Source organism: Anopheles coustani, chromosome 2 (assembly GCF_943734705.1).
Source record: "Anopheles coustani chromosome 2, idAnoCousDA_361_x.2, whole genome shotgun sequence".
Lineage (NCBI taxonomy): Eukaryota > Metazoa > Arthropoda > Insecta > Diptera > Culicidae > Anopheles > Anopheles coustani.
Window position 1 is genome coordinate 73,256,892 of NC_071289.1, and position 26,096 is coordinate 73,282,987.

At 44.3% G+C, this 26,096-nt stretch overlaps 1 protein-coding gene across 3 annotated transcripts in view; it reads right to left on the reverse strand.

The window, feature by feature from the left end:
• The window catches only part of LOC131266988 (RNA-binding protein Musashi homolog Rbp6), a 253,858-nt gene that overhangs the window by 42,286 nt on the left and 185,476 nt on the right, over nucleotides 1-26,096 (reverse strand). For all 3 annotated transcript variants that reach the window (XM_058269706.1, XM_058269705.1, XM_058269709.1), the window contains exon 5: nucleotides 23,755-23,803. In XM_058269706.1, the coding sequence (XP_058125689.1) occupies nucleotides 23,755-23,803 (49 nt within the window). The remainder of the gene's footprint in view (nucleotides 1-23,754; nucleotides 23,804-26,096) is intronic.

Below are 26,096 nucleotides of genomic sequence, written 5' to 3' on the forward strand. Positions count from 1 at the left end.
TTGGCTCTTCTTCTCGGTGGGCAAAATAATCCCCCAGTAGGAGGGGGGCGGTAGATGGGGGAAATTGAGCGTATCTTGTAATGGCAGGGCATCGGTCTTTAGGTGAGTAATGGAATTTGCTGCCAGCGCAACGAAAGATGACTGATGTGCGCTAAGATCTGTAGCCGCTTACCGGTTCGGAGGGGGTTACCGGGAGTGGCGGAAAAGAAAGGACTACCGGAGAGTGCCAGAGTAAAAGTGGAAAGCTGATTAGAAGACATTCACATTTCGTTAATTAAGAAATGTTTCGTTTCTTTATCTTGGTGCGGTAAGCAAAAATAAAAAGAAGTAAGGAGGTATTGCAAGGAAAGCTCGTCACGCAACAAAAGTGCGATGAGGGGTTGAAATCAGAATCGCACACAAGTACGAACCGGGCCCATCACATACCGCAACCCACACACACAGATCAGCTCACAATTAACGTTCGTTTGTCTGTCACACAAACGAGACAAACTGTAACTGTAAACTATGTCTGTTGGATCATTTGACTATCGGTTGGCATCGGAGCTACAACAGAAGAAGTGTTGGGTGTTTTAACTGAAGAGCAAAGCTCCTGTTGAAAGAACTTAATCAGGTTACGCTCAACTAGCGTAGTTTGTACGCGTGAGATAACATTTATCGTTTCATGGTATGGAGCACATCAACAAGTGATTTGCGAACAGAGAAACTTTGACTATTGCCCTTGGTGCTTCAAGTTGACGATGAGCTGGATTAGTTTGGTAGGTTTAAGCCATCCGTCAAAAAGAGTCCTTTTAGAACATTGTTGATCACCGATTGGAGCTTACTTACAATCGAAGAAGCGTGTCGCCAAACTTACCTGGAAAAGGAAAAGAAAGACACGATTAAACAATTGTACAATACTGTGTACCATCAGCATGGCTTCGGTAAATGGACAAAAAAAATGAAATGATTTATAGTTGTTGTCTACTTTTCATTCTCCATCGACGATTTGAACATTACACTTTTCACGATTCGATTTGGATCATTCGATTTAGTAAAGAAACAGTTTGTCTAAGCACTATTAAAGCATCGTAAAACGTGAAGAAATTCCGTTACACAAACGGTAAGTTAATCCGAAGCAATAAAAATAAGCAGGGTAAAGAAGAGTACTGACAAGTCTGTGCTGTGCCGAATCCAACGCTCCAGCGAGCCGCTACGAAGAGCATAAATTATAATGAAATTTAATCTCATAAAAATGTTTCTAAATAACGTTAACGACCTGACAGAATATATAGCTGTCGGTGCGCATTTTTTGACGCCTCCATTGTCTCGGCTTTTGGCATTTGGTGGGCGCTTTCCCAAGTCGGGATGTGGAGGGAGAAGACGGCTTGCCAGACGCGAGTAGGCGTGATGTCTCAGATTGCTGTGGAGTTAGGAAAATGGTTTGGTTGGCTTCTAAAGCGAACGCCAAGAAACACACGGGAGGATTAGGATGTGCACGTGGTTTAGGTCGGAAACAGAAAAAAAAAAATAATGCCACTCACTTCTTGAACACTGCACTGTCGGAGCTGGAAACTTCCGTGCAGGGAGAGTCATCAAACACTAGTTCAAGCCAGATGGTCGTGGGATCCTCTGGGTTGGTCCAGGTGACATGTGGAAAAAGTCCGGAACTTTTTTTCCTCCCCCCCTCCACGATACCGTTTCCATTTCGGCCATCGAGCCGCAACGAACTGCGCTGCGCATCGAGGTGTTCGAGGCGGAGCATAAATGTTTTCTATGACACTGGAATATACATTGCCTAATTAGGATGAATTATGGGCACCGGGTTCGGGAGAGCACGCTGGCCGCCGGGAGGGCCGCCAGGTAAGCGATTCGTTTTCGGGTGGAGTTTGACAAAAGTTTTGCTCTAAATAAAAGTTGCCACAGTTGGTTCGGTAGATTATTTGTAGCTCAAACCGGGCCATGCGCCACACTGAGCGGAATATTAAAATATCACGTAAACTGTTTGCAAGGGCGCATACACCGGAGTGCCGGTGAGTTCGGTTTTGTTTTGGGAGGTGAAATGTTGGAATTGTTTGTAAATACATTCATCTTTTTCAAAGCATGTTGTGCATCGTAGGGTTTTTTAAAGCATCGCCAAGAATAGGATGACATTTGAGAAAAGAAATGCTTGTGTAAGCTACAAACGATCGTAGCAATTGCAGCATACACACAGCGTAGAAGCATTCCATATATTCCAGCAATTTAAGCAACAACAAAACGGCTCCCCACTTTCCTAAGCAGTACACATCAGACCCCCCAACCCCCAAACCTGGAGCACTTTCATTGTCGGGCTGATGTTTTGAGAACGCTAAAACTCCGGTGTAGAAGCAGAAGGCCGTACCGGATGCATGATCGCAGTACTACCAGCATAATAATCACGTTGACGACAAATGATTATCATTAGTGCATGCCTTGCTCTGGCATCAGCTCCCCTGACCCACCATCGTTGGCTGGTTCCTTTTAGAAAATGAGCGTATTTAGCATTGGTGTGAGCTTGTGTTTCTCGACATTCAACTTTTTTTCCCATTCCTTCCTTGTCCCTGTACGCCCCTTCCCGTCCTGTCATTATGCTTTTTTCTTTACATTTCCACTCGTACTCTGGCTCCACACGGAAGGATCCGGAAGTCGGTGCGCTCCGTGAGCTCTTCTGTGTGAAAGGAGCCGGATAATACATCGGATCCTTGGCATGAACCAGCCGCGTCCATTCGGTGGTACTTGAAGCCTGGCGTGTCTAAAGTGCTTCTGTTTTTCCCCACACACACACAAGGGTGAGCGAGCGTGGCAAAGTGCATCGTTTGCAGTCGTGTATCGGTGGCATAATCAGACACTCAGCCTGACGGTATGGCGACGCTCGACAAAGCGACAATAATTTTAGGATCCCTCGGCTGACGATTACAAATGCGTTCGCACGGGGGGAGGGGTGCGGAAACGCTTGTAGGATTTATTGTCGTTATAAGGATCGGGATCCTTTAGCAAATGGGTTTATCATCGCACGGCATAGCAGGGGATTTCCATTGACCCACGATGGTAGAAGTAAAAGCTGCTATTATTCGATGATATTTTGAATATTTTTTTATCATACTTGGATCGAAATTGGCTTTTTTCGGCCATGAAATGCTAAAAAAAAATTAAAATTTTGAATTATAATGTTCATTTTGCTTCGTAACTAGCATTTTGGACTCCGTTTTCCCAAAACTAATGTTTTAAAAAATGTTGGGTAAAATAGTATTCGGAATAAAGTTCATAAACCCTCGCCGGAAGAACGCATTTTAAAATGAGTATGTTAACTATTCTAGTCATTTTTTTACAAATATTTCCAAAAACATTTTCAACGAACCTTTAATATTTGCATGGGCAAAACACTGGCAACTTAAAATCGGTGATGGTAATGGTGAATGTCACCCGTCCGTCATATTTCATTCCATCATCATCAATTTCTCAGCGATACTCTAGCCCAAAAAAAGGACTACACCACAACTCACGGCTTTTATTTTCTCATCCGACAAAAAGGGCTCCCCAAAAAAACAAAAACAATCATCAACTCCATCGCGTCCTCATGGCCCTTTGGTCCACCGTTCGACGGTGCATGTATTTTTTTTGAGTGTTCGTCTCCAACGTTCCATTTATTTTTAAAACGCTTCCCAATCTCGACCCGCCACCCAATCCCGGCTGGCAAATATACACACACACACGCTGGGGCTGCCACAAAATCTGTCGAATAAGATAAATGTTTTCCAAAGTGCAAGCAACCGACACCCCACGATCTTGGGCTCGCGTATGACACGTTGGTTACTTGTGGCATCAGACCGCTATCCGGGGGAGGTTTTCCCGGAGTACTCAAGGAAAATGGGAACGCGGACGCCATATGCTGTGCACCAGGGTTATTTCTCTCTCCATCAATCCCGGCATTTGAATGTGTGGCAAGGGTTCTAGAGTTTCTTCTCTTTTCTCTCGCAGAACGGTGCGGAAAATAATCGAAGTCACTCGAACGGAGGGTTTTATATTTTGCACCCGCCCTTTTCCTTCGGTCACTGGGTGGAAATTGTACTGCTTCCGTTGGGAAGGAGCAAAACTTGGGAAGAAAAAAAAAGCCCGGGATCGATAAGTCGCTGCCACTTCCCATCGGACCAGCATCCCCGGGCCGGAAACAGATTGTGCCAGAATTCACGCCAGAACGCCCTCTTCCGTTCATTCATAATGCAGGAGGTTGTGTTTTCCACCGGAGTGTTCTTCACTTTTCTCTTCGTTCCTCCGCTTGTTTTTTTTTTTCGGATCGCCCGATAGTGGACGAGTTCGGAGCCGTAGTCTTGGCCTCGCTATAGATCCCGCCAAGCCATGGCTTCAATCAATTTTGATTTGATTTTGAAAAATGATCCTCTCACTCGCCCTCGCGTGTTTTGCCTGGTTTCCGGCGAAGACGATGGGCGAACACTTGCACCACGCTGTTGGCAAAAAGACGTGGCAAACGACAAGGGGGTACAAAACGTCCAGCAGAATTAATGCCAACGGAAGGCGACCGGCGCACACAAATGGCGCTGTAATCACCCTGGGCGTCCACTTTTTGTTTGACCTCCGATCGGTAGCGTAAGCTTTACGACAGTATGTTTTGACATGAACGCTTGTTTGAGTTGATAAGGCGGGCAAACCGTCCCGTTCTTGCGTGTTCGTTTCTCTTGCACAAGTGCTTATGTTGGTGGTTCGACGAAGCTCTTTTTTGTTACATGGAATTTGCTCTCAGGTTTGATGTAAAAAAATCTATCATTTTCTAACATTGTTCAATTTTTTTATTATCTTTTATGTATAAAGTATTTTTCTAACAAAACTGCTTTTCTTTTCGAATGTTACGGACATGTTGCAAGGTTAAAGTACTAATCACTTTGCGTTTAAAGCTCATTTTACAAGTCTATTCAACACCAGATTTCAACGTCCTTCTCCGGGCAGCAACTTTTATCAAGCGAAAATAAAACTTCATGCCGGCAATAGATCAGGCGTGACACTTTCCAACATTATCGTAAGTTATCAGTCGCGCTTGATGTTGCTGCCCATTGCCAACCCTCGTTTAAATTCAATTTATTACAATCGTGTCGCTTGAAAACAAAAAAAGCGCTCACGCAAACTAAAGGACAGTACATTGAAACAATTTATCATCCTAATGCCATCTACACCGACTGGACGTTCCGATATCGGACGACGATAAAGGTGGCCGGGCGATAAATGCAACCCCCACTCACGCTATCGAAATCGCGTACCATTTCCCAGCCACTGCCATTTTCCATCCCGGTTTAAAGCGATAAGCGGAAATATAAAATAAAAAACCCTCGAAAGGCTGTCCGATTGGGGAAGATAATGTTGAAAATACACACCGCCAGCTACACGGATGTCCCGCCAGCGGTCGATGTGCACGCGCCTCGTTTGTGGGGGAAGAGGTGTGTTGTTCCAACCCGTCCCACAAAACCCGAGGGCCGAGGCGAGGGTGAAAGGTTGTAGCGTGTGGCCGGGCATGTCAGTAACATTTTCGTCTGTTTGTGACATGTTTGATGATTAATTAAAATATGACACAAAATGCGTGACCTACAGGTTTAATAACGACTGCGGCACTGCTTTCGGGGTAGTACCGACATCGTCCAGGGCCTACTTCTGCATCCACTTCATTTCCGTCACCCCCTCTCCGTCGAGCCGGCGGAGAATCCGGTCAGAACAATAATTCTGTCATCTAAATCCTGAAACGGGTCCGCCCCTTTTCCTGTTGAAGCTGGACAAAAAAAAAAAACCATCAGGAGTCGGTTTCAGCCGGTCCATGTCATCTCTCGTGGGGCTGAGAGTCCCACACCATACTCGCATCCGGCCATTAAAAATGATTCATTTCAACTTCTTCAGCAAGTGGACGCAATTTCCTTCCGCATCGTTGGCGTGTGTATTTGTTTTCTTAGAACTACAGGCAGGCCTTCTTGCCACCTTCAACACCTTCTTACGAATTTACGATCGTCTGGGGCCCGAAGGATCAATACCTTGCCCTTTAATGGGCCCTTTTTGAGGGCCCTCCCACCGGCCGATCGAATGTCCTGTCGGTGGGCTTTTTTTCGCCGGAGTGGTTTCTACTCGATTTATGCTCGCAAGCAAAGACCGACATTTCCGATTTCGCGCTACAAACACAATTAGGCACAATTACGGTGAAAGAAAATATAATGCCTATCAAAAGGGAACCCGCCTCCAAAAGGTCGATTAACCACCGAAGTGAATGAGTTTCTCGAAAGGGCCAACGTTCGCCGATATGTAACGAAATATGAACGATGTGCTTCGTTTCACGATTCCTAGAATTTTCCCAGACGTTTCAGATTCCTCCAGTTCGAGTTACCTCTTTTTTTCACACGACGTACATCGAATGCGGGCGATGTTATTCGATACGGCCGTAATTACGATGCCTCTACCAATTCCCTGTCACGATAATTATTACGCCCGTTTGTTCGAAAGAAGGAAACAATCTGATGGCAAAAATGGGAAAATTTTGTGCATGATCAACAACAAAGAAGAACATAAACAAAAGCCCAGCCAATCATGCCCAAGCTTCCCCTCCCACTCTCCATCGGTATACCACGTAGTAATAAATTTTCCACCGATTTTCTTTAACCACAAATTTAACCGCCGGTATCGGCCATCAGGTGCTCGCCGTTGTTGGTGCGTCATCAATTTTCTCGAAGAAACACATTAAGAAAACGGAGTGGGCGTTAAATGGATCGCTTTGCTGGTTCCGTACTTCCCACCGAGGGTCCTTTAGCTGTTTCCCAATAACCTAATAACCTGTAAACACACCTTTGAACGTACACAAACACCCACATACCAGCATAAACCTTCACCAGCTGTCTCGTGTCGCTATTCGGGGGTAGGGAAACTAAGCGACGTATCTATTCGAGAGAATGAGACGGCGTAGGTTTCATTTCTGTATCCCCCCCTTCCCCCAAATACTTCGCCACACCGGGGAAAACTTCGGGCTTCGGTTTCTCGAAGTTCGCAGCGGGAGGTGATGATATAAATTATCAACATATTAATAACATAAATAATGATAGGTAAAGGTAATTGAAATCAAGCTGTGATTATTTATTGACGACCACCAGCCGTTCTGTCGGTGACTTATGGTGGAAAAGCGCACAACCCGAGCAGCTCGTGCTGGTGAAGTGAGGGTGTGTGTGTGTGGCGTGGTTTGGCAAAGGTTTCGGGGTTTGATTCGCGATCCGAAATGACCACCCGGGTTGCGTTTTCCGCGTCGCAACTCTGCCGCCCACCGATGACCAACCGTGGTTGTCTGGCAGATTGGAATGGTTTTGGTAAATTATTTAGCTCCGGCTCGAGTAGCGAAGGCAACACACGCTGCTACAAGAAGCCCCCGTCCGACGTTTGTGTGACATTTGCGAACCATTAGTTACGCATTCCGTGCTTCGGGAGGGATTGGTGAATTGTTGAACGTCTCATGGCTTATGACCTTCACAGGGCAGAGCAATTTCGTGATGGTTAGCAAGCGACGGGCGACGAAGGGAATGAAATATTGACGATGTTCTAATTTCTCCACCACCCTGCTGCTAGCGGCCACGAGAGAACCAAATGTCGCATGATTGGCTTGAGAAATGCCAAGCGAACGCACCAAAATTTTCTTACTTCCCTTTCGCAACGTTCAAGCAGATGGAAAAAATGAAAGTAAGATCATTCAAAGGCACCCTGGAACCGCGCTGGTATTAAATCCTGCATATTGAAATCGTTACTCATTGGTAGCTATTTGTTTGGGTTTGCTTGCCCTGGGGGGAGGAAATTCCAATTTCGCACGGTGCACGCGGGAAACCCGGTTTGCGTATTGCGTCGCGAAGTACGTCGGGAGCAAGCACTAATAACTTGTTCCATCTGATTTATTTCGCAAATTATTTTTGCTAGAGTTCCCAGGGAGTCGTAGTACGTTTCCACCGGAGCCCTATTTTCTATGTTTCGTCATCAATCTATGCAGGGAGTGCTCTGATTCTTCTGTGACTACACGTGGCGTCTGTGCAAACAAACAACCGATTAGAATTTACTTTTCAAGCTGTAACCCCTGAAGGTATGGCTTTCCAGAAGAAAGTACCAAGTGTTTTCATATATTCTATTGATTTTGTGACAGATCCTTTTGAATGAATTTAGATTGGTGATGTTTAATCATTTGCGACTTTTTTTTGACTTGGATGGAAACCTTTTCCTCTTTTATGGAACCAACAGGTTTTCTGTTAGTATTTTAATTTTTGTTTGGAACCATACAGTGCAGTATTGAAGGGTCAAACATTTTGAAATATTAAATTAAAATTTTAGAAATTTCTTAAAATTTAGTTAAAAACGTCAGCCAATCATTTGGATATTTGAATTCACGAAATAAGTAAGCCAACGATACACTTTACACATCTATAAGACACTTAATATACAATTACATTTCAGTTGCATGATAATCTTGAAGATGACGTTTAGCGTCCGTGCTTAATACTCTCTCAAATGCTTCAACGGTAGGCTTAATCCTTCTGTGCAGTTCTGGTTGCTTTTTAATTTACTTTTTTTATAGCCCATTGCTTGTACGAAACTGCTCGCAAGGGTTTGTTGACTGCAACAGAAGTGCGACTTTGGTGAAGAAGGGAAAACAACTTCTCCAAAAGCGTTGCTGAAGAAAGGGAACGCAAAGATAACCGCAACAATCCATTGGCTGGTTTCTTCGAGCTGATGGTGGTATCCCCATATTCCAGCCCGATTATTTGGTCTCCGGTGCATCTTTAGCGCATCTCGACCGAGATGCAGCGGTCCCGATGGCTTGTGGAAGGAAGGAAAATTCGAAGCTCTTCCAACAACTCCGACAGCACGGGTGTAGAGTATTAGTTTTAATCACATTTATGTTGTACGCTTTTTGCTTTAATGGTTTCATGGATAGTTGTGGCGTTTCCTTGTGAAAGGATTCAAAGTTTCCGTTCCGCTCCCACCGCTTCATTCCTCCACTTCGTCAGGGAGCTCGATTTCATCTTCAACGCTTCTTGACACTCGAGCTTCTTGGCTTTCGCATGTCGAACGAACATGTCCTCGCCGAACTCCTAGTCTGCCTAGTTTTTGTGTCTACCTCTCAAATCGGTTCTCCGAGCCAGGGAAGGACCGGGGGTGTGATCGGGCTGCACAAAAAAAAAAGCTAAACTCACACGAGTGTGTTTGTCATTGTCGTTCACTTTCGTTTCATTTGCGAAGTTTGCGAGCCCGGAGCAGGGTGTCTCCTATGTGTACAAGACAATTTTCTACACGTCGCACTGGGACCATAAACAAGAGCCCAACACAAGACACCCCCGGACTGCATCCCGGATTTCTAGCCCATTTCAAAGTTGCTTGCTAGCGAGCGAGGACCTTCTATTCCCTTTTTTTTTGTTGTTGGCCACTCCGGACGAGTGGAAAAGGGAAAAAGGAGCGCACGAATTGGCCACGGCTTGGTATACTGAACCGGGGGAAGCACTTAAAAGGAAAACCAAGACACGACGCCAGGAGGAGGAGGAGCGTGGGAGGGATACATAAAAACAGGCAAATGTACTTTTAAATGCTATCATCACACGGACAGCACATGAGCGCACCAAAGCACACACATACATACACACACACACACCCTCCTTCTGCGATTGCCACGAAGCCACAAGAATTCTTGCAATGTCAGACGATCCTCCTCCAACACCCCTTCCAAACCCTTCGCGTCACCAAACGCCCGGAACGAGCGACAACTAAAAACAGTTTGCAGGAAGATGAGGAAGCCGATTGCACGGAACGGAAGCGGTAGGGGACGCACAAGTGGAACCGGGAGAAAGGGACGACCAGGGACGACAGTTTTTGGTCAGCTTCGGTGCCGGCATTTGCTAAGGATATGGACGATTGTATCATCAGCAGCAGACCGCATAGAACCGTTTAAGCTCTCATTAGCTTTTCCCAGGGTGGGGAAATTTGGTGCTTAAGTAAAATCGGTGTTCCGCTGAGCTGCAGATTCTACACCAAGAAGCAAGTGGGAGCGGGTGGAAACGAGGCCGGCCAGTCGGTTGATGCGTTTCCTCTTGTCTGGCACTGACAGACGATTAAGACAATTTTCCGGCTGAACATGCAAACGCAAAGTATTAAGGAGATTGTTCCGAACCATGGCGAAGGTTGTCACTTGGGTTGGGTTTCTATTTATTCCTTTATTTTAAATTGGGATACCGTTAGATTATGGACGAATTGTTGCAGAAAGGATTACGGTACAAGCACTAGTAAATTTTTATAGAAGCATCCATTTGGTAGAGCACTTTTTCTACTTTAAACAGAAGACGTGTAAGGTATAAACGCTGTGTTTAACAAAGCTAAGCTAATAAAAATCAATTCACCACTGCAATTATCCTCTTATCTTGCTACAAAAAGTGACTCTTTTCATGTTGCAATATAGTTTGGCTTCATACCATCACAATTACAGAAGCGACTGGTATTCGGTTTTCTGTTGGACACGATGATCTCGTTTCAATTTCCATCCTGCGTTTTTCGCATTCCAAATGTCCATGGTTGTGCATTTTGGTTGCTAATAAGAGACTTCTGCCGGAACAAGATCCAACAGTCAACTCGCCAAAATGAACAAAACCATTTAAAAAATGTCAAAAATGCCCTCCTTGCAAAGCGGAAGCGGACAGTGTCTGTTTCCTCAACGAACACTCATTTGCTGAGCACAGGATCCAAATGTTACTATCGTCGCCATTTTCATGTCATTCCTATCCATTTTCACGATTTCTCAACTTCGCCGTCATTTGGCAGTAGCAAAACGTATGTTTTGCAATTACGATGCAAGAGCAGGAAAGCTAGAGAAAAAAACATGAAAATATTAAAAGTAACGTTTTGATGTAGTTAATTTTCAAAGAAATTAACATATGAAGCTGGTCGTAAGGTAAACTTGTTTTTATTCTGTGGAAACCATTCTGTGGGGAACCAACTGTGGAACCAAACCAAATCTATGTGAAAATTATTTAAACTTTATTCATCTTTTTCCCATTTTTATCAACACTTTTTAAATGTTTGATAGATTTCATACATTTTGTACAACATTGTTTGGTTAGTTCAATTCATCATAATTTCAACATGGTGAGCATTAAAACACAATAAAAACACATATACACCGATACATGATTTATGCTCGGTCAGAAAGATTGGAATATAAAAATGCAGAATCGCGTCATACAACAGCAGTCGATTCAGCAAATGGATCTCCGCAGGATTAAAATGTCAAATCTATCGCAACCACAGCGCTGCGATGCAACCCCATGGACGAACCGGGGGTCACTGATATGAACACTGTTATTTTTTTTTACCGACGAGCATTAGCTCGAGCTCGAGCATTGTGACAGGCGGGTCGAGTTGATGGGGTTAGTTTTTGAACGGAAACAAAATACATCATCCAGACAAAGCGCATCCACAGCGGAAGCGGTACACTTCACATGTCATCCTTCAGTCAGTGCCAACCGTTGGGGTCATTTGATGGTGGGTGGTGGATTAGAAAATGGTGCGTGAGTTCATGTCGATGTTCACCGGTTGTGTTATTTTTTTTTCCCCACCACAAACGTGACAGTTGACATGATTTATCGTGGCAGGAGTTCCGGTTTAGCAAAATTAAAATTGTCGCAAATACAGACAACCGTGCTTCAATCCCATTTGCTGACACATCTATTTGCTCGTGGCATATCCGATTGGGGCACTGTTGTGGCGTGCGCAAACAAAGAACGTACCGGAGACGGCGTTTATCTGGGCAGATATTTTCAGAAAGACAGGAAATCTGTTGAATCAAGGTAAAATCTGCGTTCGCAGCCGGAGTTAGTTTCATCAAATTTTGTGTAATTACTTGTCCTCCCATCGTGTGCAATTACCCAGTGGAGTTGATTTCATTGAAACGATACGCCCGAAGCGGTACGGAAAAATAAACAAAACCAAACCATTCACGTGCTGCTCGGCTGCCACTCGAGGATGGATATCTGCGGATGGGCGCTTAGAAATGGCATCCTTACCGTGCGTGTGCGTGCCGAGCCGAATAAAAACTCCCCGACCTCAGCGCCCGGGACGAGCGAAACGGAAGACAAAGTATCCCATTTCTTTTCCAGATTACCCATAAATAATCCCGAAATGAAAAGACGCCCGGTTCGACGGGGTGTAGAGAAAACCTCCGGCTCGCTGCGTGATCCTTTTCGACAGCCACCGCCAGGAAACCCGCCTCGCTACATTTCATCTCGCCGTCTTCGAGCATCCGGCGTCGACGGTGGATTCGCCCGGGAAAGAAGCTCATTTGTTTTTCCTCCTGTCAGCAGCGCACTCGCTAATGGCTCGGGTGGGGCTGGGGGACGGGAGGATGGGAGGGAAGATGCGAAGACAATACACACGCCACCCGATGCTCCCTGCCCTGAGCCATCGCTGCTCCCGGGCAAAGGTAAATCTTTCACTCACAGGACTCATTTTCGTGCCGTCCCGGGTACGGTGTGGGTGGTACAACCGGTTTCTGATGGGGCTTGCTGGGGCTTTTATTGCAGTAATTTTCCCGAAGCATCCGCACCAGTTGTCCGCAACGGTTATTAGCCGAGAGTGAACGGATGTGTGCGTTTGAGAAGCCCCCCGAATCGACAGGTAAATGAAACAAAAAACTCTGTGAAGGCAATGAGCGGTGAAATAAATAATGGTGATGTATTCCCAGTGAAATGCGATATTTCAAGACAGTTTCATATTTGCACTCTTGTTCTTTACTCTTAGCTGTATTATCTTTTTAAAAAATCATGTTTAAAACAAATATTTATCAACCTCAAAATATCAAAGTCACCTACTTAGCAGGAACATATAAACACTTAATGTTTCCTGGCAGAGAAAACTAAACGAGGGACAGACACTTATACCCTACCCAATGTATTTGCTTCATTATATTAATTTTTCAAGCTCCAGTCATGTTACCGGGAAATGTGGTTTTTTAAATACTTTTCCTCTTGGTTCAAGGTTTGAAATGGATAAAAATGACTGTAATTAAAGGGGACATTTGGTGAAAACCACAGTCATAAAGTATTTTTCAACACAAGTTTTCGCTAGATAATTGTAAAGGTTGTGGTCAAAAGTGTGATTCTGGATTTCTTTGTATTACTTTTTTGTATTATTTTTCTTTGATTTTACCTTATTCACAAGGACTCAGCGTTTCAAAAAGAGTCACCTGCCATAATAGTGTGATATTTTCTGTCATTTTAAAATTTCACTGCAAAAATGGTGCACATCAAGAGACTCAAAACCGAGGTAAATCAGAAAAAAACTTTAGCAAGACCAAAAAACACACGAAATCTTATTGAAAGTCCAAAATATGGCATCCAAATGTATTCAGAAAAGTAAATAAGCACGTCTTGAGGGAAAAGATAAAAAATGTACGTTCCCTTAGTGAAGAGTTTTCGTGTGACACGAACGAGCAAAGCAAACAAGTTGCTCCATTAGCAGCATACACCAGAGAAAAACTACACGCAACAAGACGTACTACGCAAACACCAACAAATCACGAAAAAGAACACTCTTTTGATCACACTCGCCGTACGTAGGACAGCACAAATGCTTGCACTTATTCACGCTCGAGCGAGCATCGACTAAATTTGGCGTCCCTTGTCAAGGTCAGACGAAAAGGACTTCTTCGGGAGCACAAAAATGGGGAGACGAAATATCGAGCCGTCCCAAACTTTAACCCAACCAACAAGCGTCGCAAAGACGCATTTGCGAGTCCACGTTAAGCAAGACTCGCCAGCGCGTGGACAAGCGGACGAGGGCGGTGAGCTGCCGAGGAAAAGCTAACGAACCGGAATATTAAATGACAACTGCTAGTGGTGAGAAGTGGCAGAAGCCGTCCCGTCTCGTCGCAATCTCATTACTTGTAAGTTTGCACACTATTAGTGATGGTTGTGACTGGATTTCAATCCAGCGGTGGAAGTAGAAATTTTTTTTAAAAATGAATGAACTGGAGATTTCGTCACACAAGAGAGATGATTTGACAGTGGAAAACTTGCAGCAAACCGCATGAGGAAAAAAGCTGCTGTGACTCGTGAAATAAAAAATAAAAGTAAATAAAATAAAAACATTTTAAATCCTCCAGGTCCTAAAGTGTCCTAATGGGACGTTGCGGTTCATAGCTACATCTTGTAGAGATTCATTTCAATTGCTCCATCACTTTGCAGAATCGTCCTGCAACTCCACGCAAAACGCCAGTGCATTCTGCATCTTCCGCTCCCGGTTGCATTCGAAACCGTTTTACAGCATCCAGCCAACCCCCGTCCCGTCCCTAAAGGAAACAATAAACTCTTCCTTATCATGTAAAATGAGGTTTATTATTTACAATTAGTTTTAATTTCATCCCACAGCCATATTCACCCGGGGCAAACACGAGCTCGGGTGCATCTCGCAAACGGTTGGGCCGCCAGTCTGTTGCGCGGTCGGAAGGAATGACGCCCAGTAAATGTTGTAAAATTACCATCATGGCCCCATGGCAGCCGTGGTCGAGCTCGAGCTCGAGTCCGGGCTAAACTGTGCGCCATGATACAGCTCGCATACTTCCTGTTTTATTGTCACCCGCTGCTCGCGGCCGCCGGGTGGCAAAAGAAGGTGACGGAATTCCGGAATTGTTATGGAGACTATTTGTTTTTCTTTTCTTCTTTTGCCGTTGAGTTTATGCCCCCCCTCCCCCCCCCCCCCCACCCCGCTCGCTCGTTACTAGTGTGCATTATGTTTTGCTCGTGGTTTGTCCTTTGAGATCGGGCTGGAGTTCTTTTTTTTTAGTTTTTCATTGTTGAATGTTTAGTGTAGTGGTTGGAAAGTTGCAAACATGCCCTTTTTTGATGCAACTCGAACGGAAACCCTGAGCAAGTCTCGTTTCATAGCCTGGAGGATCCCAGCACCAGCGCCGAAAAAGGACACCATGCCAACGGAGACCACCGTCGGAATGCCACCATGGTGAGTTGCTTCCTCCGGTGGTAACGCATAACGAGCACGATAAGTGGCTCAAAAGATGTCCTGTGATTATGTAGGTGTTGTCCTTCCTTTTTTTCCCGGGGTGGTTGTTACCACACCTAGCAATCCGTTTATTACTTCTGGAAGCATCGTTAAGGAAATCTTACGCCTCGCTATCGCTTGCTTGCAATCTGCTCTAAAATCGCAATTTATTCCCGAAGAGCACAAAAAATACCCACCGCGAGTTCATTTTCTCCAAGATAGCGGACCGGTGGAGGAATGGTACGAAAAGGTACGAATGGAAAAATGGAACCATTTACAATTATTCTCACGGCAGTTAGAGCCCAATTGCGTGGCGCCGTTAAGCGAATGGCCATGAATTTAAAGATAAGAAGAGTCTCCGCGAGCTGGAAATTCATACACCGTCAGCACAGTTCCGATGGAAATCGTCAATGATTTGGCTGCGGTCTGCGTTGCACTGTAAACCAAACACAACTGTCGGATTATGCAAATGGGGCAAGCCTCCCAAGTAATCACTTGATGCATTAATATTGACTCGGGACGAGTGTATGAGCGTGTGATTTAAATCGCGTGCCATCTGCCGCGTGGTGAAAGCGCGAGTAAATAAAAATACCGACCAAGCTTACCGGCCAGATAAATGGACCACGATAAAGGCCGGTCTTCGCTTTCCTTTTCGATAGGCCCGCTCCCTATCGGTGAATGGGAATTAATGGAAAATATATGGGACAGACGGAAAGCCATATCGATCAATGGGGAAGGAGTCAATTGTTGCTTCAAAGATTTCGTAACGATTGAAGGTAGGTTTGGGAAGTTGGCATTAGCACCAAGACAAAAAAAACGTTTTTGAAAACATAGAGAAATTGTAGCTCAAAGTCAATCTCAGTCGATCAAGAATTGAACTCGATCGTTTTAGGAAGGATTGCAATACATTTCGTAACAGAAGTCAACAGTAGCATCCGTTCACAACACTGCAAAAAATATTCAACACTCCACCATCAGAAAGGGGGTTTGCGCGTAATGCATAAGCTTGGCACAAATATTTACCTAACGCTTGCATTACTACTGACGCTTCTCGTTTGCGAGGCTGCGAAATGATTGGGTATTTATTTCCTCACCTCTTACTTTGTGTACATATTTTCATTCCGTTTCGTCCCACATCCTACTGCTCTATATGAAACTTTGCATACAGTTACCAAACAACAAGTCCCTCTCAATGACCAGCTTGACTCACTGAAAGACACGCTGACCTCCCGCGCACCGAGAATTACCGTTTTTCTTCACCCAACGTACAAATAGATAATAATTTAAATGTACGTTTCCTGTGTGCCGTGATCGAAAGATGCAGAGAGGAGAAATAGTATTGATTGCAATAGTAGTGGAACGGAAGTAGTGTTCAAGCAATAGAAAATATTAATATTTTCACCAAGTGGACCAGTTTCATAAATTGTGCTATGTAAAATGTTTACTACATAGCACAATTTATGAAACTGTTTCATAAACAGCAAAAGAGGGGAGAATAAAAAAGCCATAAGATAGAATTTTACAGTTATATCAATATTTGATATGTTACACAAGTATAGTAAAAGAAGCAAAAATAACGCAATTTAGTTAAATAATTCGAAAGGTAGTTCTTATAGACGTAGCTGAAAATGTATATTGCATTAAAGATTATCCACCCCAAAGCATATCAAAACATTTAACCATGTTAACAGGGGCGAGGAAAAAATTAACGAAACACCAATCGTGTTTCGATGGAAAACACGTACGCGAAAAACCAAAATGGTGGTCAACGAGAATGCCACCGCTGCCATTGGAAAGGAAAAGCCCGCAGCACCCGAACGGCAATTTTACCAGACGGCCAATTAAGGATCAATTCGGATAAAATTGTTATTCAACGCAGTGGCGGTCAAATCAGAGCCCACTAAAGTGCACCGACCGCACACATAAACGCACACATACACACACGTCCCTTCGAACCGTAGCCGATGGATGCGCAAATAATTTTGCGGAAATTGATAAAATACAAATAAGACGCCCAGTGTGAGTTTCCCAGTCTATCGGAGCCGGCTCTCGTCGACTTCCATTTGGGGAAAATGAATTGTGCCGACCATGTTCAACAGGATCAAGTCGGGGCAAATTCTGATTTCCGATTTCCCTACCAGCAAATGGTACGGGGCAGATAAGCTATTACGAAAATGGGTATTTTCCTCCATAGGTGTTGGGAAAAAAACCTTTTGGCTGGGGCATGGGTGTGAGTGTGTGTATGATTACGTAATTGTACCATTTTGAGCGTATTTTTCATAATGTTCTTCAACAACATTTGCACGTGCGTTCGTGAAGCATTGAGGTTTGTTTGCTTGAACATTCAAACACCATGGAGACCTATTATGATAATTTACACCATACCTCGTTCATTTCAACTGGCGCACTCGGGTTGGGTCAGCAAATATTTCCGGGAAGCAATTTTTCCCCCCGCTTGTACTATGGGAAGACACTACAACGTTTTCCGTTTCATACAAATTATGAATTACCGCAATCATTGCGTCCGCGTTGGACGCTCCGAAACCGTTCACAACAATGCGAGGCATGCATCGCCTGCACGGGAGCTTCAGAGGGTCTTTCGGTTTCGCAAAAGCCGTGTCCAACAAAATATCCTTCTGCAAGGCACGCGCACAACAACATACTCACACACGGTCGGGGCAAATTTACGCAACAAAACGGATGCTGTCGATGTTGATTGCTCGTAGCGCTTTTCCAGCGGCTTCCGGTCGGCATGATAAGCTAGCTAGCGATTTAATTCAATTCATAAATTCACCCCGTGGACCCGTCGGCTTGGATATGGTACAGTGGTTTGTTGTTTGCTACGGTCGACGCCAATTTATTTTCAAACCATAATTGCACGTGAAAACCTGAAGTAGTTCTCACACAAATTCCAAATAAAAATGTTGATCTTCCGTGTAAAAAATATTCAACTAATTTTAACAAACCAGAACCCCCGACTAGGGTTATAGTAGTGAAAATTAATTGAATAATAGACGCTTTTATAGTTAAGGCACCTGCACATATGTTCTTCAGATGTTATAAGAGATATTATTCATAGACATTGAGTTATTTTCCTTGACGATAAAATTAAACTCATCTGCAATGGTGCTAAAACAAGAATGAGGAAACTAGCCATCGACTTACGACGTCGGATGCGATCAACGATGTAGTGAACCAAGGACTTAAAGCTGATATGTACCATCCAGCAACATCTTTCACATCGTCTTCGGCCGAATCCCTCAAAAAAAAAAAAAAAAAAAAACGTGAGCAAAACCAAAGCACCCCTACACGGGCAAGATAGATCCTTCGGTCTTCGGTGAGCACACGTTCCTATGTGAAAGATCCGTTCCGGTTCGTTGCCTATGTATTCGCATCTCAATCAGACCGAAGCGTACGAACGACGGATGCCACCTTATCCTTTATTCCCAGGCGCATTGCTTCGCTTTGCTTCAGTCCCACCTGAAAGGTGGCCTAATGAAGATGAAAATCCCAAAAGATTTTCCTTTCAATTTGCTCCACTGTATTGCCCAAGGATGTGTGTGTATGTGTCTTGTTGAATTTGAATTCTATTCCACTTTCAATATCTGGGTAACTGCCAGCAGAAAGCTTGCGATTTGAGCGTCAGAATGCTTAGTTTCGGTGGACAAAATGGCAGAATATTCATATTATTCTGGTTTTGTTAAATCTAAGAGCAGTTCATCAACAAGTTATGGAGACAATATGGAAGGTTGCCATATCTACTACTAATTTGGAATGTATACAAATTACTAAGTGTATCCTGCACCAGATCTGGAATATTTCTGACACAGAGATATTCCTCATAACATGTATTTGTGTTACAGTAGCAATAAAAAATTCATTTCAAAATAGCAATAACGGCTTTGAAACTAATTTGGAAACACTATATTGAAAAGTAAGCATATAAAAACATTTCCTCAACCCATTTCCATCTCTCGCTCTCACACAGAAATAAATCTTGCTTTTGGTGAACAAAACAATCTAGAACCTTCCATGTATTGAGGTTTGCTGGATGATATCCTTAAGTAAAATTCGAGAAAAACCCTTAACGAATGCGCAACTATGGAGGCGGTTCAATCTGGGGTTTGCACAACCACAGCTTATACCTTCAGGTGGGTCAGCGCGTGGGCAGAATGAAAGGATTCGTCTAAATCCCATCTGTCAATCCATGTGCACAATCCACATCCATCCGACCGATCGATCCATCCGTCCTTCCATCAATCAATTTGTACCTCATTCGACGCACGTGTCTACTAACGGCGTTCCGCTGGCCGCCACCAGCTGGCCTGTCAGGAAAAAAAGACCTATTCCCTCTGAATCCGCATCCTACCAGTGCGTACGTTTGTCATCCATTTCCCAGGAAGGCGAGCGGTAGGCGACGGTACTATCAAGAAAACTCTGCCCATCACCAGCGTGTCCAGCGTAAACTAAAACTGCCTGTGCCATCCACTCCTCTCGAGCGAGTTGTGACCTTTAGCTTCGGAAAAACGTAATACGTGATGGACGATAGCTGAATGGATATTTTGGAAAATGTTCGATTGAAAAGTGATGCACCGTCACGAGAGCTGGTTTTCCAATTCCACTTACGAGTCATCAAACCTGAGGACTAGTGCTATGCAAAGCGGTTCATTTCATTAGCAAGAGATCTTATTTGAAAGACAGCTGCGGACACCGTTGCGTTGTGTCAATCGAGGAGAAAAGGTTCCAGAAACTAGAGGATTTTTTCGGGGAAATCGGGTGAGTGAGAAAAAGTACATTAAACCACGATTGACATCTGGTAGATTAACGCTTTCTAAGATAGTCGTACGTGATGAGGGCGTTCTGAACCTCTTTGACATTGTGAACTTATGTCTCGTTTAAATTATCCAGAACTGAGATCGTGATGTAGCATTTACAGCATTCTCTTCTTCTATGTATCGAAGGTTTTTCATATAGAAAGAAAATTCAAAAGTATTCCTTTCAAAGGGAGTCCAAAAATATTATAACTCAATGCGACAAGAGTAACCGAGTATTGGTGAACCCATACACTGCTTCTTAATCCATTTCGGTGTCTCTACGATTCAAAGTCAATCCTAACCCTTGGCGGCAACCATCGTTCATAGTCGTCGGTGCCTGGCAGCCGATAAAAGCATAATAATGCTTTCAAAACCCCCTCCTAGGCACCAACCACTCGCCCGGGCTTGCCAATTTTTCACAATTCATTTCGGTGAAAGTGCCGCTCAAGAATGGATCGGTGGCTCCTGCACTGGCGCTCTCCCGAACGAAGGAACCCGGTGCGGTGTCGGTGGCGCACTGCTATCACGAGCTGCACCGAAAATGCACCGACAAGGTTCCGAGCGGCAGCGTGGAAAGTGAAGGATAAAGTTATAATTGAAATCCAATCTCAAATGAGCCCGGCCCAGCGTCGGGTTCTTATTCGCTGGCAAAAGTTTATCGCTCTTTCCTCCCATCCTTAGGAACGCCCGATGAAGGGCGGGGAAAGCCTTTTGTTGGGAAAAAAGGATAATTTGAAGTGAACGAAGGGCCAATGAGCGGGAGTGTTCTGCAGTGAGAATTGAGAAATCAGTTCGATTACTTAAGCCGAGCTTGTTCCATTCGGGGACCCTTTTCATCCCGACCGCAGGAGGAGAGTGCGGAGGGCGACAAGCAATTTCTGATGCTTTGTTTCCCAGTTCGCCCGAGCTCTCCGGGCATTAATTGAAAAGTAGCAAAAATTAATACCATTCGATGGCGCTTATTGGCTTAGTCATTCCGCCGTATGTCCACCTTCCGGTGCAGCGAAACACCGACTTAGAAAACGAACGAGCCCAGTGGAAACCTTTTCGGGCGAAAAAAGCGAGCGAGAAAATTTGACACGGTGGTCCGCCCGCCAGAACAATGATGCCGGCCTAATTCGATAAGTTACAATTGCTGGACCAAAAAGAAAGTTCGTCGCAGTTGAAGTTGTCGGTCTGGGTCGAAAATCGAATGAGGATAAAGCGATAGCGAAACAATAAATGGACACTGGAATGACGTTTCCGGTGTCACCGTTCTTCTTCTGGTATATTATATTTGAGAACGAGGAATTTTTGGGTTCAATTATGATCCTCAAAATGAATTTTACGTGAGTTTTCAATTAAGTAAATAGTTAAGACCCATTTTGAAAAATGATAGAAATGAGAAAAAGAATGCATTAGGATAAGAGTTGTCAATGATAGTGCAAAAGTCAACACAACTTTAGTAACAAAACTAAATAAACTAAATTTAAATTCAATTTTGTTTTGGCAAAAATACACACATTTGCCATACTCAAAGAAATGGAATATGTCAGGAAAGAGAACAGATAGCTTTTCCATTGGGAAAGTGGAAACGAATTTAATAAATCTTCCAGTCCGTCGGTAGTAATCCTGTCCCGTTTCGGATCTTCTTTGTCACTGTAGTGTGATTAGTTGCCTGGAATTAGGGGGGAAAGCTGAAGAGAAAAACCATAAAAGACGCTTTAGTCCATTCAAGGTATAAACCATGGGTGGATAATGGAAAACCACCATTTGACTGCTCCTTGATCTCTCTCATATCTTCGAATATACTTCTTTATCGTCTAGAGACGACAAGTGCCAATGGTTGACCTATGCTGGATATCGTTTCGTTGGACGTTTCTTTCCGATCGATGTTGCTTTGGCTTACATCAGTTCCATCGATTGTCGTTTGCGAGACATCATGTAACGTTTAACACGGTCACTTGATTGAATTTTTTTGTCTTTCTTGAAAAGTATCCCTGGCAGTGGAGTGATTAGCTGTTTGCCTGTCAGACACGTTTGGTGTCAATGACTAACATCTAATTGAACTCATGTTGGATATTAGATGACACTCTACATGATTTTTATCTCGAGCTTCGTACGAGATTTAATTTTCTTCATACGTTTCATTTTCATCAAAGGTAGGGAAATGCATACCTGCTAATAAACAAATAAATACAAGCAAAAGGGGTTACAATCAGATGTTCCAGCCTCGTTAACATTAGCTACCATCGAAAAGCAATCCTCTACCATCGAAAGGGGTCATTTGAATCGTGTTTTGTTTGCTACCCTTTTGCTGTGTGATCTAACCGACTCGCATTCAGCTTCATCCCATCATGAAATTGAAAAAACCCGCCACCAATAGCAACAAAAATAAAGTAACGAGCTGAAACCAAAGTTCCTGTGGAAACGCGTAACAGGATCGGAAATGCAATCCGGTTTCGAAACGTTGACGCGCCAACCATTAACGTTATTTTGCGATGCACCGGCGCAAAAATTGTACGGGCGGGAAAGAAAAGTGGGGCGGGAAAATAGGGTCGTTTCTGTGGGCAATATGATTGCAACGGTTGGGCTGGCCGTCTAGCGTATCCGGTATACCATCAAACCCGTCTCTGTAACGGTCAACCGAGCTCCGAGCGCTTCGCTCATTCATGATTCATCGACCAAACAAAATTTGCAATATTTTTAATGCATTCCCCAATCAATGCGGCGAAAGTGCAATGCTGCTGATGCACATTTTTTCTCCTCTCCCCCTTACCGTTCCGTGGGATTGGAAACAAGCGTTGAATGATAAAGGTCTGTAGCGGTGTGCATGGATGATGAGGCCGGTTTGAAATGTTCCGGGGAGCTCGGTTTTCAGCTTGAAAATTTAAAAAGTACAACTTTGAAGCTTGAAATTATGAACATCTTTAATAGAAAAATCAATCCAAACTTTTCCTCAATTAACTTTACCATCTTTATGAACATATTCAGCAAGAGAAAATTAGCCATTGTAAAAGTAAATTTCTTTGTGGTAAAATAAAGATAAAATTAAAGCTTAGAACCCATCCAGCGGACCAATACGACCACCAAAGGAAGAATAAATTTCCCATGGTTCATTTGCGTTCGATCATTACATTCCCCGAATCGATGAAACCGAATCCGAATGGCATCCGATCGTCCGTTTCAGCTTCTTTCCCGTCCAAGAGTCAGCCAGCGTCGAACGGAGTTGACGCTTCGAGGCGGAAGCAGATGTAGTGCTGCGCTGTTGTCATTTGTTTATGATGTGCTTGGATTTTATTGTTGTTTGTTAACGATTGGTTGAATTCGTGCTGATTTGTTTGCTAGGTGCATCTCTGCAGATCAAACTCCGGCGCTTGCAATCTGCATTTGCAATAAGGCATCGTCTTGCAATGAAAGGTAGCTTTCCGAGAGGTAAAAATCTTGCCATTGCCGTACCAGACACTGGATTGAAGAACAGCACCAGCTTCAACGGGGGTCTCGGAACCTCTTCGCAATACACAGAGGGGGCAAGAGGAAAAGCAAGAAAGGAGTGCAACGAAATCAACCACAAGCAGAAGTCCTCTGGGCCGACGCTTCCTGCTGTGATGCACACGATGAAGTTGTGTACGGTTGGTAGTGTGTGGTAATTGTCTTTTGTGTTCTAAATGGATTTAAATCAAGCTTATCTCTAGCCCGAATGCAATATTTTCTGCCGCTAGGAAATAAAGTGCAAAAGTGCACTGCTGCTGCACAAATAACGCACAGTGGTAGAGCAACTGGCATGTTTGCCCGATTGTTTTCGGCATAATAAAGTAAAATATTTCAAATTGACCGACTTAGGAACCATGGAGCGATTGAAATAAATGAATGGGTTGACGTTTTCTCATTAAGGAGTGATTCCACTTACCTCTGTGCCGGTTGGTTTGTTTGTCAAACATCAGCATCGCATCTTCAATCTGAAACAAAAAAAAAAGGTAGAGAGCAAAGTTGTAGTAGACGAAAGAGAAGCGATTATTTTACTTATAAAACAGATCTGTCCAAGCATGAAATCGATGGCTTACAGCTCCAATCATGTAATATACAGGCAAACGGTAGCATAAAAGAAGGAAAGAAATACAACCGAGGTCGAGTTCAAGGGCTGTCGGACAGGTGCAGTAATCGCACAAAATTGGAATGCTCCGAAATGGAGCTCAAAGTCCGTCGGTCTGTGTTAAAGTGTTCGAACGCATTCGCTGGCAAATTGAGTTCAGACGACCGTATACACCGCATCGGGTTCGTTGTGGGTCTTTGTGGCGGTGAACGCGGACGAGACACGTGGTAGTAAAAGCCATTGGTTAGTAGTAAAACAGGGCCAACGGGAGCTGCCGGGGGCGTACCAAACCGCGCTTGTTATTTCCTCTGGCGTTAATAACAACCACCGAAGGTACACACAAGCACGTCCTCAAGTCCTAGGGGCGGCGTCCAAAAGTTGGGAAACGTCGGGCGGGACGTTGCATTTCACAACTTTACGTTGCAAAAAACGGACCGCCCACCCGCGAACTCCCGGTGATAGTTCGGGTCGTATTCTACGCTTCTTTATTGCAACGGGTGGGATTATGAACTTTAGGACGTCTGTTTCACGCCAGAATGGAGTGCTCGCGGAATGTCCAAACGGTACAAACCCCCCAACCGAAGCGGAAGGTGGGTGAGCCGGGCAGCCAGTCCATCCTAAAAACTATGACCACCCTCTTGTCCAAGGACGAACGGCCCACGATACGGTTTAAGTGTGCGCGAGAGTTTGGAGTTAGGATGGATGGGATTCTCCTAAAACCCGCCTCGTCTCGTATTCGAGCGTCAGTTTTATTGCGATCCCTCCTGATCCCGGACCATATTTTCGCGCACTCCCGAGCACATTTCCCAGTGACCGGGTGCCGTAAAGCTGCTCGTTTTCGTAGTTTGACTTTTGGTTTCGCCATGTTTGGCTGCCTTTTTACGTAGTGAACTCCGCGTTGCTTGCAAATGTCCTTGAGAATCACGAACCAAAATAATTTCGAGGGAAGTTAGAGGAGATTCCGTTTAACACTTCGCTACGTTTGCCTGTTAGCTTACGGCTGGGCAGTAAGATTCGTCGTTTATGTAGTTTTTAGAAATAAATGTTTTAATCACTGTAAACTGCAAAAAAAAAAAACACCAAGCATCCATGGATGAACCCATAAAAATCGATCAAAAGCATTAATTTGTTTCCAGCTGGTTTCGCTATACCACATGGGCGCCTTATTTTGGAGGAAATGGAGGAGAAAATCAATATCTTCACACACTGTTGCACAGCGTTCGAGCTAATTTTATCTCATTCTATTGATAACCCGGGCCGCCAGCTGTCGACTCCACACCGTGGCATCTCTTTTGCACTTGTTTGACCCTTTGCAGTTCGAAAAGAGAAAACCCAACCAGCTCAGGTCTGCCAGTCAGCATCATCTGTCGAGGATAAATTTGGCCAGGCCTAACACACACACACACATACACGCGCACACAGAAATATGTAGGGTAGCATCACAAGAGGTTGTTGAAACTCTCCGTTACGGTCGAAGCTTCAAAAAAGCCAAACTCCAAAGGAAAGCTTCAATTTCGGAAGAAAAGCAAACCGATCGGGAAGGAAAGCAGAGTAAACAAAAAAAAAAAAACTAAAACCCCTGAACGTATTTCTCGGGGCGTACCGAAAAGATGGTGGCGAAGATGCGGGCGGACGGTGCAGAAAGGCTTACGCTCACCGAACCAGAAAGAACCGAACAGTCAAAAGTTGGCGTTTTTGCTCGTAAAGCATTTTCCTAAAGTGATTTCATAAATAATAAAACTTTTCTAATTATGCGAAAAAGACGATCATCAAAAAACATCTTTAAACACATTGTGGAACGGTCGGGCAGTTTGCGGGAACGGCAAGAGTTAGGTGTAGTAGTGAGTGGAGCAGCCTACCCGCGCGCGCTTTTTTCCAATGCTGCGCCTCTTTCTGCGGTTTGTTCGCATTCGTTCCCATCCTGCGAGAACTTTAGTCGACCTGTGAGCCTGTGTTAAAAGCAAGTTCCGCTCCGTGATGTGCCGCCGCACGGATGTGCTCAATGGATGGATGGGTTGCTGACGGTTTATGCCTCTACCTTTCACCCCCTTCGACACTCAACCAAACGTTCAAAGCAATATTATACCGGGAAAAAGGGGTGGGAACAGGTTGTAATGGAAAACTTTCGTCCTTGACGCCCGACGGGGGCCACCAATGTC